Raw genomic sequence first — 13,434 nt, 5'->3', positions numbered from 1 at the left:
TCAGACTTCACTTCTTTCCAGTCATCTTTCCTTCATCAGCTATTCACCTACCTGTCCAAAAAATATCATTGACGCAACTGAGCCAGCAGCCTGTGAACCCTGTGATTCCACGGAGTTACATCTTACCACAACGTTGTCAATACTTCTCTCGAATCCTGGCATTTGTGCTGAAACCAAAGCTGCTAATGGTGGCCGGAGTGCAGGTCCCATCTGGCCCCGTGGTTTGGCAGAGCCAGTCTGGTGGCTTAACTTGGACCGGCAAGCTGAAAGGCTAAGGGAAACTGAGCCCCACAAAACCACACTGAGAGTGTCAGAATGCTCACGGGGATCGGAAAAACCAAACCCAGCTTAGTCGTGGGCTTCCTCCATCCAGTCTGACAAAGTCATGTAGACACAGGGCGGGTGCTGAGGAGCTAGACAGACCACGGCCACATGCACAGGGCTTTGGGATCTAGCAAAAGGGATGTCCTCTCGGCCAGGCCTGGGAAAAGCCAGGCTTCCAGAAGAGCCCTGCCAAGTTTAGGAAACAGGCAGCCTTTTCATCCTGGCTCCTCCTAGGTCTCCATGTCTAGACGTTTGCTTGGTGACACCATGGTAACTATGATGCCACAATGGAACATTCTTCCCAAGGTGGTAGAAGGAATCCCTCTGTTGAGCTCTGCTGTGTAAGGTCAGAGTGAGTTCATTTCTCCTTTGGCAGTAGCAGTTCACAGAAGACTCTGAGAGCCATCCAGACAACAAGAAACATCAATGTCATGAGTGGAACATGGTGACTGAGAATGGCTATTGTGCATTGTTTGAGGTAAGGGTGGGCCTGGTGGTATGGTGGGTGATGAGACACGCGTGGGCTTTGAACTCAGACCCCAGCTGAAATTCCAGCTCCACCACATGGCAGTTGTGTGACCTTGGGCAGGCTTTTCAGTGTCTAAATGTCAGTTTCTGGATCTGTAAAACGGAGACCTCAGAGGGTTATTGTGCAAATTAACTGAGCTAAATGTTGGGCGGTTACTATGTAAAAGTACAAGCTGTCAGTAGTTAAAAGAAATCCCAGCATGATTTAAGCCCTCCATCTGTAGTAGGTTGGGCAAAACTGGGGGTGGGCTTGCACTAAACCCTGCCTTTTCTTTCAGCAGCATTTTATGGCTACAGAGTAAAGAAAAGGGTCAAATTCCATGAGTCAAAAAACAACCATTTTCTGAGCCCCAACTGTCTGAGAAGCCCGGGGACCCTGGCTGGATCAAGAAAACTGACAAGCGTGGGCTGCCTCCTCTCCGTGGGCCACCTTACCAATCCTAAGAATATCAGCGCTGGGCAGCTTGTCCCAGAGCACTTCACTGCACGGAACCAAGCAATTGGGACGTGACAGGTCTGTTTCCCATGCCTTGGAAGATTTGTGGAAAGGAAAGAGAGAGGGCATCCGAAGCGGGGCAGGGGGTGGGGTGTGGAGGGGAAATCGCCACTTCGGGGAGGAGAGGAAAAGCCTGTGCCTTCGGATGTTGTGTCTTCACAGCTGCCCATGGTGTCTGCTGCAGTTCGCTTTGGGGATGGCAGAGATGCGAGGGCTGCTCTTAGTACTGCTCTGTGTCTCTCACGCTTCTGCCAGTGAGTGTGCTGCTTTCTTCCATAAGCACTTCAGCTGCTTGTGTCACATGGCGGGGGCAATTGTCCAGGAAAAGGCCCTTGATGTCCAGAGAGGGATCCAGGGGGAAGATGACTCACAGTGCTCTGCGTGGACAGCAGGCGTGGGTAGTGGGAGTCAGGCAAAGAAGGGGAAAAGGGGCGTGGATGTAGGCAACTGGCTTCAGCAGTCTGATGTCAGAGCTGATCCTCCGGCGAGAGTATCTTTAGGAAAGTACGCTTTAGGCTATGGAAAGTTCCGTTTAAAAGCCCACCCTGCTCTTCCTGGGGCTCATCCCCCAGGCACCATCAGGTGGGGGATGTCCTCCCCATGCCTGGCTGGGGGCCTTTGGTGTACCTGGTACGCTTGGGAGCCATGCCCTCCCCGTGTTTCTACTTCAGCATTGCTGTTGCAATGAAACCTTTTCTCTTGAAACCAAGAGTGTACTGCCAAACTGACCCTCAATTGCAGGGCTGGACCCAGGAGCAAGGAGGTACCTTGGAGCCTGCTGGGGCCTCAGTCCTTCCCTGACCTCCAGGTTGTCCAGGACTAAGATTCCAGCCTAGAAAGGGGCAGGCGGAGAGGGGGCACCTGACTCAAGTAAGCTCTGTCGCATCTGGCTGCCACCCCAGCTGGCTCTGTCCTATCTTCCCGGAGTTAGATGGGAGACATCACAGAACATCCACTCCCCTCCCCCCACCCCACCCCCACACACATCAAGGGGAGAACCCCCTACCTTCCAAGCCTACTCCATCTCTTTGCAGCCCCAAAGAGACCACGGGATACGCACAAAACAGAAAGAGCCTCTCCTCCCTCTTAAAAAGCCTCAGGCAAGTGACCCAGGGCAAACATTTCATCTCTGGGTCAGATTTCCTCATTATAGCCAAGGGTTTTATAATGCCAAATAAACTAGCCCACTAGAGTTTGCTTTGAGAAAGCAAAAGTCATCACCCACCTGTAGGCTCTTGTCGGGTTGGGTAAGATTCATACCTTGTTCACTAGAGATTGCCAATGTCCCATGAATTGAATAAACGGCTGAAAACGTAGGCACCAATGATCTGACCCATAGCTGGCTGGTGGTGCCCACCATGTCACACCCATCACCCAGGGCCACCGATTTAGAAACAAGTACTGAGTACTTATGGTTTGGGATTTATAAATACCAACCAGAGTAATGCTTTACATTTAAAAAGGAAAAAAAAAGGGAATCACCCATTCTGCCTTGGGCTTAGCATTATCAGTCATGAGGATACAGTTTGCAAAGCACCTTCCCATAACCTCACCTCATGTGATCTTTACAACTCCAAGAGGTGTGTTACCACACATTTCAAAAGAGGAAACTGAGGTCCAGATAAGTGAAGGGGCTTCTCCCAGGTCTCACCGAACGGGGGCCAGTTGTATCTGGGACACTGCATCCAGGGCCCTCCCAAAACACTAGTGGCTCTCAACCCTGAACGCACAGTAGAAACTACTTGGGGAGGCTGTTCAAATGCCAGTGCCCCAGCCCCATCCGCAGGGGCCTGGAAAGTGCTGGGCAGCACGTGGATGAAATGTGCAGCCAGGCTGAGAAACCCTGCACTCCACTCTGCATACTGAGGATAAGATGGGCACCTCTGTGTCCAATAAGGTGGCTGGGCTTGGGGACTGTAGTGACAGGACATATGGCATGGGAGGGAGGACACAGGGCAGGGAGGGAGTCAGCAGCCAAGGAGAGCAAAACACCCCATGTGTACACCATTGCATAATGGTGCCTGGAAAGTAGGAGGTTTGGCTCACCCAGCCTGGGGCTTTGTGTTTCAAGGGTCCTTCCTGCTCTATCATAGTTACACTCTCCATGATTCCATGAATATGGACTTCTTTTTAAATACAGGGCAGTACAGCATCTTGGGTGAAACCAGGACTGGCAGGGGGAGAATATAATTTAAAACTTTAGTCAACATTTAACTCTCATTTGAAACAAAGTCCAGACTCCCCAAGAGACTGTCCAGTTGGAGGCAACTCACTTGAGGGATTGGGAAGGCAAAGGCCAAGCAGGCCTGAATGGACGAGATACAGCCTCCATCTGGTGGGACCTTTTAGTCCCTTGATGACAAGACTTCAGGAAGTACTTGATATGACAAAATGCTTTTGTTCATTCATCAGATGATTTATTGAGTGCTTACTGAGGGCCAGGCACTGTACTAGCCTCTAGGGATACACTGGCAAGCAAAACAGACATGGGGGAGCCACGCATGCCAACTGCTCAGGCAGGGAACAGCAAGGGCAAATTTGAGGATGTGAAATGTGGCTGGAACAGAGACTGTGAGGGGTTGAAGGTGTATGGAGTTGGAATCCTGGCCCTGTATCCTACCAGCTATGTAACGTGGACAGTGCTTACCAGCTCTAGAACAAGATTTTCTCATCCACAAATGGAGAATGACAGTGTCCACCTTCGGTTCTGTTGGAGAAATGATATGAAGTGGTATATGTCAGCAGTGTTCAAACTTTTTGGTCTTGGGACCCCTTTGTACTCTTAAAAATTATTGAGAACCCCCCACAAAGAATTTTTGTTATGAGGCTTTATCTTCCCATCTTTATCATATTAGAAATTAAAAACTGGGGAAATTGTAAAACACAAGAACACACAGGTTCACACGTGCTATTAGCCATCAGAGTGATGACATCATGTAGGCTCTGGAAAATTCCACTGCACACTAGCGAGAGAATAAGGGTGAGCAAAACAAATACTGTCTTAGTGTTCTTATGAAAACAGTTTAAATCTTGTAGACCCTGGAAAGGGTCTTGACTCCCAGAGGTCCCGGACCATGTTGAGAACCACTGATGTATGTAAAAGTTTTCAGATACTGCGTCAAGTGTGCTGCTAAGTGCCCAACAGATGGGAGAGATGATCGGCAGCCTAAGGTTATTTTTAGACTCAAGGATGCCATCAAGCATCTTTCATGGAGAAGAAGACCCACTAGGAAAAGAAATGAGGGGGTGGTGGCAGAGTTAGTGGCGACCAAGATGGAGAGCCAGAAGGAGTGGGGAACCAGCAGGAGAGGGGGTCCTGAGGTCTGATACAGTGGTGGTGGCCATAGGCCACCAACTCCTTGCCCCAATGGTGAGGGCCCCACACACCTTCCCTGCAGGTTGTGGCATCCAGAAAACCAACGTTATGGAAACTTCCGAGGAGGGTTTGGTCAACGACAAGGAATTCCCGTGGGTGGTGTCACTGCAGGATTCCCAGTACACACACCTGGCTTTTGGCAGCATCCTTAGTGAGTTCTGGATCATCAGCATCGCATCCGTCTTTCAGAACAGGCCAGTACCCCCACCTCTGGGACTTACCCAGCCCCCTGGGGGTGGGGGTGGAGGGACCTTTTCCTGCTCAGCTTGGGGAGGCCTGGAAAGTGGATTCCTGGTAACGGCACCAGGGCTTTTTACTGGCTTGGTGCTTGCTCTGCTGGGACTCTTGGGGTCCTAAAATCACCAGTTGCCAAAGTCATCCTGTCCAGTGTGTTCTCTGCCGTGGGGACTGCAAGGTGAAATGATTGTTCCTCCATCCTCCGCGGGAAGGATATCCATTCCCATTTTACTGCAATCCCAGGCACTGACTCCTGATGCTACAGGTCTTTACTCTAGTCTCGTTAAGTGAATTGATAGGAGCCTGTACCTTAAAACACTTAACCTCAAGCCTTAACAACATGTCTGCCGCAAATATATGTACACAAAGAAAAGACTTGAAGGAAACACGCAAACACTTTAAGAGCACTTATCTCTGGATGCTCAGAAGGCACATGATTTCTAATTTCATCTTTGAACTTCTCTATTCCTCAAATTCTATACAGTAAATGTGCATTCTTGTAAACCAGGAAAAAAAACCCTCAAATATTATTAAAGAAATAATTCTTTTGTAAAACATCTTACTTTTTGACCCAATGATTTCACTTTTGAGAATCAACATTAAGGAAATAACTTCAACCACTGGAAAAGTTTTATGCACAAAGTTCATAGGATGGTTTGTTACACACAAAACACTTGAAATGTAATATCCAATTATCATAGATAAATAAATTATAATTACTCTTATAACACATAGTAAATAATTTGTATGATTATATATATATCTATATATATACTATTTACATGCCCCTGTGTATTTATATACACATAAATGTATATACACATACAAAGTATAGGGAGAGAGATTACAATTACTATAATTGGCTAAATAGGTAATAGTATAAACCCTTGATGGAATATTGTACAGCTGCTGAATTTTTCACACCTATGATTTATATTATTTGAAAATACATGTATTTAAATGAAAATATTTTTTAAAAAAATAAATCCATGTAAATAAAAAACATATACATAGTATAATGTTCAGGAGGAACCAAAGGGTATACAAGGAAAAGCAGGTCCTTCTTTCCCCTGGCCTTCAGAGACTAACTCCCTCCTTTAAGCCATAGTCTGTCTTCAGTTTCTTGAATATTTTTCCTTAGTTACTGCATTTATGGATATCTATATACCTGTAGGTCTATCTATAGTGATTCTTACATCTATTGACAGAGAAAGAATTTCCCTTACCCCTGTATTAATCTGCTAGAACTGCCATAACAAAATGCCACAGACAGGGTGGCTTAGACAAGAGAAATTTATTTCTCACCATTTTGGAGGCTGGAATTCCAAGATCAAGTCCAAGATCATCAGGTCTGGTTTCTCCTGAAGGGCTCTCTCTCTTTCACTTGCAGACCACTGCCTTCTCGCTGTGTCCTCACATGGCCTTTCCTCAGTGCGAGTACTCCTGGTGTCTCTGCTCCCTCTTATAAGGACACCAGTCCTATTGGATTAGGGCCCCACACTTAGGAGCTCATTTAATCTTAATTACCTCTTTAAAGGCCCTCTGCCCAAATACGGCCACATTTGGGGCTAGGACTTCACCTACAAATTGGGCAGGACACGGTTGAGTCTATAGCAACCCCAGTACAGCTGGTAGCACAGCAACACAGGGTACACTCGTAGGCTTTTTCACTCTAGCAGGAATGTGGGGCCATCTTTTCTTCCCGCTACATAGAGAGCTCCCACATTTATCAGCTGTGCAGTATTCCAAGATGAATCTACTATAATTGCACAGTCCTCTATTAATGGAAATTTGGGTTGCTTCCGATCTTTTATTAATACCAAAAAATGCTGCAGTAGATACACTTGTATATATGTTATTTCACACACGTGCAATATACTGTAGGATGAATAACCCAGGAGTGGAAAGAATGGGCCAAGTAGTGGTAGCTCTTGCCAACTAGCCTTCCCGAAATGTTCTGCTTTCCATGGAGTGTTTCCATTATTGCTATTTTCTATCTGGTCTGTTTTGGTTTTGATTTTCCCTTTGCCTCAGGGTTTTATTAAAGACAGAGTTTTTAAATACCCAGATAGTGGGGTGTTTTGTCTGTTTTGTTTTCTGGCATTATTGAATTTTGGGTTATACTACATGGTGATCTGATCTATTTAGGAATTTGTTGGGGTTGTCCTCTGTGGTCTACTATACGTGACCCATGTGAATATTTTCTACAGTTAAAATTCACATTTCGGGGCACCTGGATGTCACAGCGGTTAAGCATCTGCCTTCGGCTCAGGGTGTGAACCCGGTGTTATGGGATCGAGCCCCACATCAGGCTCCTCTGCTATGAGCCTGCTTCTTCCTCTCCCACTCCCCCTGCTTGTGTTCCCTCTCTCACTGGCTGTCTCTATCTCTGTCAAATAAATAAATAAAATCTTTTTAAAAAAATTCACATTTTATTCTGTCTTTGGTGTACAATTTAATATATAAAATTGGGGGAGGTAATCTCCTTGATCTGTCCTAGGCTGCCAAAGGTAAGTGAAAATCTATCATGAGCAAGCTTCTGGCTTTTTCTATTTCCTGGAGTGTTCCTTTTGTGAACGTTATGTCGTGTGCTGCAGATGTTTATGACTATGACGTCTTCACCGTAGACTGAGTTCTTTCTCATCATTAAGAGCCTCTCTGTCTTACTTCGTGCTCTTCTGCTCTGAATTGATGGTCAGAATGAAACTCCTGCTTGTTTTTATTTTAGGTTATGTTTTCTGCTTTTGTTGCTTGTTTTTCTCCTCACTCTATCGCTTTGTTTTGTTTTGTATGTCTCTTCTGACAAATTTGGGGAGTTTGAGTTTTTGTTCTAGTGTTCACCTTAGAGTCACAATTTCATGGAAGATGATTACTCAGTTTCCTTCTGGACTGTCCTCTTAGACTCTGCTGTTGTTCCTTGAGTGAGTCCCAAGAGGAGAAAGGGAAAACACCCAAAATGAACTCCCATCATTATTAAAATCGGAATTTCTCTGAAGAGTATGTACAGAGTATATAATATGAAAAGATGTTTATGTTAAAATGTTAAGTGCTAAAATCAGGAGCTACGATTACATCTTGGGCATTAACAATGACTATGTAAAAAAACCAAAAAAATAAAAGCATGGAAAAAGCATGAAAAAAAGATAATCAGCCATAACTTAACAGATTATCTTTGGATGGAGGGACAAATGATGCTCAGATAGAAGATTCCCAAGATGCTATGGGCTCACAAAGGAGAACACAAGCCTAGCGGTTCAGAAAAGATTTCCTAGGGACTGGGTCCAAAGGGGTCAGTAAAAATTAGCCCAGGAAAAATGAGTTGGATGAGTATTCCAAGAAAAAAAAAAAGTAAATATGAAAACAGGGAAATGTGACTCTTCCATTATGCCTTGACTTCTCAAGATTCCCCTGCTCTCTCTCTAGGAAGGACGTCATCGTTATAGTTGGTATAGCTAAGATGGATGCCAAAGTGATTGCTCATGAAGAGTATCCAGTCAATACCATCATCATCCATGAGGATTTTGATAACGAAACCATGACCAATAACATAGCCCTCCTGAAGACAGACACGGCGATAGAGTTCAACAACCTGATCCAGCCCATCTGCTTCCTTGGCAGAAAGCTGAATATGCCCCCAGCCTTGCGGAACTGCTGGGTGGCAGGATGGAATCCCACAACTGCAGTTAATGTCTTCCTTCTCCTAGAGGAGGCTGTGTGTGTGTGTGCTAGCAGTGGGGGTGACTTGGATGAACCATTTTAGGGCTGATTTTAATAATCCAGGTTGTTCAAGATTCTGGAGTTGGGCTGGAACCCTCATGTAATCAGTCAAGATTTAAATGCTTGCCTTCTGTGTGGCCATTCTTACATTTGGTCCTTTTTCTTCTAGTCCTACACCAAAATGAGAAGTATGTAGGCAGTGAACAGCCTGAAGTGAGTGCAAAGTTATGGAGAGGCCAGGGGATATTATTCCCTGAACTGGAGCTTATTATCCTCTTGGCTAAGCCATCCTTGTCTTCTTTTATTCTTGGGAAATGAACAAGGAAATGTATCCTCTGTAGATGTGGAAGAAGGGTGGAATATGTTCTTGATTTTCCCGTTCAAGTACAAAGCAAAGGTTTTAAGAAAAACTCAAGACACAGGTTATGATCTCTATAAGGAAAAGGGGTTTATCAGAACATTTTCTACTCATTCCCATCTGGATATGTGAATTGTAGTTGAGTTCACATAGGCAATGTCTTCTTGTTAATAATTCTTGGCTCTCTGTTGCATGGTCCAGACAGGAAATCACATGACGATGAGTATCCTGAGGAAAATCTCCGTGAAAGACATCAACATGTGTCCCTTACACAAAATCAAGAAAACAGGATGTGGCAATCACATAGAGCAGGAAACTGATGCTGTCTGCTTGGTAAGAACATGATGGAGTAAAAGCTAAAGGCTGAGAGAAAGCAGTGGTCACTTCCAGTGAGCCTTGGGACTCTCCTTCATTGCATGGTGAACCCCATGAGGGACTGACAGGGACTGGCACCTGGGATTCATGGCTGTCTCCAGCACTTGGCAGATAGCAAATGCTCAATAAAAATCTACTGAATGGACTAAACAGTCACCATTTTCAATGTGACGTGATTAAGCATGTCTAAGTCATAGATGTTTTCTCACTGGCTAAAAGTTTGAAAGTATGAGTCCAAACCGTGCATGCAGATATACTTGGAGCATGTCCACAGGGTGGGGTCATTGTATTCAGCTTCTCTGGAACCTGGACTCTGATGCCATTGCTCATCCGTTATTGCAGTTTTTTTCTATGCGAAGCCCTGCCCTCCGTCTGCATGAGGGCTGTAGAGATATGGTTGTTCTACTGCCTTAGCAAGATGGGGGACCTCACAAACCCCTGGCCCAGGCTCCCTCACACCCACACCCAGAGAAGGTGTGGTTTACAGAGGTCCCACAGTTGTTAACTGCGGCAGTAAGGATGAGAACATAGGCCCCCAGATTTCCAGGCAGCTTCTCTCCTCTACTCCAAAATTTTGAAGGTGCTGATCATCCACTCTCCTTCAGGTAACTTGCAGGGTTCTCTGGTGGGGCAATTTTTTTTCCCAGATGATCTAGGGAAAGTATTTTAGAGAAAGGGGGAAAAATACATATACGCAGACAATTCTTTCTAAAAGTAATTTTATTACAAATGTGTGAAGGACTTCCTTTCATTAGGCAGTAAATTTGCCCTTCCAAAGTTCGTTCAACATTTATTGAGTGTCTACTTTGTGTTTTTTAAAGATTTTTTAAATTTATTTATTTTATTTATTTATTTAATTTGAGAGAGAGTGAGCGAGAGAGAGCACAAGCCAGATGGAGAGGCAGAGGGAAAGGGAGAAGCAGACTCCCCACTAAGCAGGGAGCCTGACTCGGGGCTCGATCCCAAGACCCTGGGTTAACTGTTAAGTGTTAAGAAACACTTAACCAACTGAGCCACCCAGGAGGAGGCCCTGAATGCCTACTTTGTACTGGACTCTACCAGGGGGAAGACTAACAACTTTTTAAAGTAGACCATGTGTTAAAATACAGTAGAAAATAAAGCTATTTATCAAAGTCCTGCTATCAGCCATTCCATTGATCCAGCACCTATTCCATCAAATCTAAGATGCTGTCAGCACCATTATTTTATGGAATATCAAGAGAGAGAAAATGCTGCCAGTTGAACTCTGACATCAACTAACAAGACACATCTCATTCCAAAGATGTTAATTTTCCAAGAGCATCTTAGATTCAATGGAATATGGTAAGGTGCTCATATTCTAAATGAGTACTTCTTTAAATCTATCCACAAAGTTCAGATTTGTTTTTACTTATGGGTTTTTAACTGGAGCACATCTGGAGTCAGTCCTTTGTTTGTTTTTGTTTTTTGTTTTAAAGATTTTATTTATTTATTCTACAGAGATAGAGACAGCCAGCGAGAGAGGGAACACAAGCAGGGGGAGTGGGAGAGGAAGAAGCAGGCTCCCAGCAGAGGAGCCTGATGTGGGGCTCGATCCCAGAATGCCAGGATCACGCCCTGAGCCGAAGGCAGACGCTTAACTGCTGTGCCACCCAGGCGCCCCAGTCCTTTGTTTTTGAACTGTGCTTGCCAACTGGCTCAGACAAACAGTGACTTGTCTACCTAGGATCCTTTCCTCTCTCAGAAATGTGTTCTGGTGTCCAGAGAGCCTCAAGGTCATTCAAATATGTAAATGGTGGTAGAATAAACCACACGAGTGTAGTATCTGCCTAACGGGCCCCCAGAAACCCAACCCAAAGCAGAATCAATTTGAAGTCACCTCTCCCCTTTTCCCCACAACTGGTAGGGCTTTTGTTCCATGTCAAGGTTAAGGATCACACAATGAAAAAGCCCCTCTAAGCTGGGGCTGCTCCCCTGGGAGATGAGGTGGGGACGCTCCAGAGGAGCCCCTGGTACTACAACTCTCTGCTGCTTGGGCTTCAGGAGTCCGGTCCCTCAGGTTACAAGGAAGAGAAAAACCAGTGTATTCAACCCCTGGGTGGAATGGCAACTTGCAAAACCATGCCACAGCTGGGAAGGTCTACTACACCATCATTCATCAAACCATTTGTCCTAAATTGCATTGTTTTTCTTCTTCAAGCTATGAAACCACAGTTAAAGTAAACTGGGGGTGGGACTGGTGACAGGAGGGGAGACCACCGAGAGCCTCTCTGCCCCAGGTAGACATGATGAGGTGCAGACGGGAGCCGGTCCAACAGTCCTACCACCACGAGCCAGAACTTGGGATGAAATCTCTATCTGCTGCTCCACGGCAGCACGGGCAGCAGGAGCAATGTGTGCTTGCCCTGTCCTTCTATGGAGGCAGGCCACGCAGATCAAAGGAGCTGGCTGGCCTTTGAATGACAACCGCTCTTGGGGCAAGAGGGACCACGGGGCTGGAGTGGGAGTCAGGTCTTCCCTTAAGGGGAGGGTTGGGGTGGGGCAGCTAAGGTAAATTATACCTAGCTGGTGTCTTGTTGCTATTCCCATATTTCTTAGCTTTTCACATAAAAATGATGGCCTTTTCTAGACACCAGGATCATGGTAGCTAATTCTTTACTGAGTGCAGACTACATGCCAGGCACTGTGTTAGGAGCTCTGCATGTGGTACAGGCACTTTAACTCAGAGACCAGTAGGTGACTCACCAGGGTCACGAATGTAAGCATGCCAAACTTCCACACGCTCCGCCAAAGGGAGATAAGGGCTGTGTGGCAGAATCTCCAAGTGGCAGAGGACTTCCTGTGGGAGCACGGGCAGGGCTGATGAGCAGGGGCCCGGACAGGCAGCTGCCAGGGTGGACAGGCTGTGAACCTGCCTGGCCAGTGCTCCCGGGGAAGTGACTCTGATCTCGGCAGAAGGGTAGAATGGAGGGAGCAGCTTAAATGAAGGATGGAACCACAGCAGAGAGGAGAAAGTGAACCTTCCAGGCTGGAAAGGGGGGGGGGGGGAAGTCAACATTTGAAAAATGAGAAACCAAGAGAGAGTGAGGATTTAGTCAGAGGGGCATGAAAACGAAATGGGAACCAGGAAGCTAGAGCCAAACTGCAGAAGCCTAAAATTAATTTGCATAATAAAAGAAAAAGTCATCTTGTTGGAATTTGTGGTAGTGGCCGCCTAGCTTGGAATTAGTATCCTATAATTTACCCCATCTCCAGTGAGAACTAGTGTAAAACATTTCTAGAACAAATAGTAAATTGCACAAGGATATATTTTAAAAAACAAATTTTTCTAAGACCTGAAGCCTTCTGTCTTTTGTCACAGGGGGACCCAGGAAACCCAATGATGTGCCAGCTACAGCAAGTGAATATGTGGGTGCTGAGAGGAATCTTGTCCCATGGTGGTGAGAAATGCCCTGGCCTATTTCTGTACATCAAGGTGGAAGACTATAGCGACTGGATTATGTCCAAGACTAAGAAAACCAGCCGTCCTCTATCTTCCTTCCACCACTGGGAGGAATCGTTTCCTTTCTCCAGCTACTCATCACATATCATCGTGACACCAAGAAAACATTCCGGGCTGGGCCAGGGTGAATGGTCCCAAGCATACGTGCAAGAACAAGAAAAGATCACCTTACATACATGGCCATACAGCTCTAGAGAGAGTCCAGACCTTGGGGAGAAAGGGTTAACGGAATTAGGCAAGTCTTCTGTTGCGGCCGTACAACCCATATACTATGACTATCACGGTGGGGAGGCTAGGGATGGTGGTAGGCCTATTTCAGGTCAGAAAAGGTTACGTCAGCCCCAAGAAATTACCTTGTTTTTCTTTGTGCTTCTTTTCTTTTGCAATGGTATCTAGTGTAGGAGCTAACCCTCCCAACTGAAGAGTAAGCTCAGAACGCTGAGTGTCAGGCAGTCACCGCGCTGTTCTGGTGTCTGTTTTTTTTGATAGTTGGCACACCTGGGCTGCCACGGACAGGCCCACGGTGCATACTGGGCTGGCTC

The 13,434-nt window shown here is 45.9% G+C and overlaps 1 protein-coding gene across 1 annotated transcript; it reads left to right on the top strand.

Moving 5' to 3' along the window:
- Positions 1-1,513: 1,513 nt before the first annotated feature.
- Positions 1,514-13,316, top strand: PRSS54 (serine protease 54). Its single transcript, XM_011221490.3, is given in 6 exon segments — positions 1,514-1,552; positions 1,554-1,602; positions 4,747-4,918; positions 8,385-8,643; positions 9,238-9,369; positions 12,752-13,316. Coding segments are annotated over 6 exon segments (1,185 nt in total). The 5' UTR covers positions 1,514-1,516; the 3' UTR covers positions 13,289-13,316.
- The last annotated feature ends 118 nt before the right edge of the window (positions 13,317-13,434 follow it).

This window comes from Ailuropoda melanoleuca, chromosome 12 (assembly GCF_002007445.2).
Source record: "Ailuropoda melanoleuca isolate Jingjing chromosome 12, ASM200744v2, whole genome shotgun sequence".
Taxonomy (NCBI): domain Eukaryota; kingdom Metazoa; phylum Chordata; class Mammalia; order Carnivora; family Ursidae; genus Ailuropoda; species Ailuropoda melanoleuca.
The sequence above is the reverse complement of the archived record's forward strand: the minus strand, read 5'-3'. Positions and strand labels throughout refer to the sequence as shown.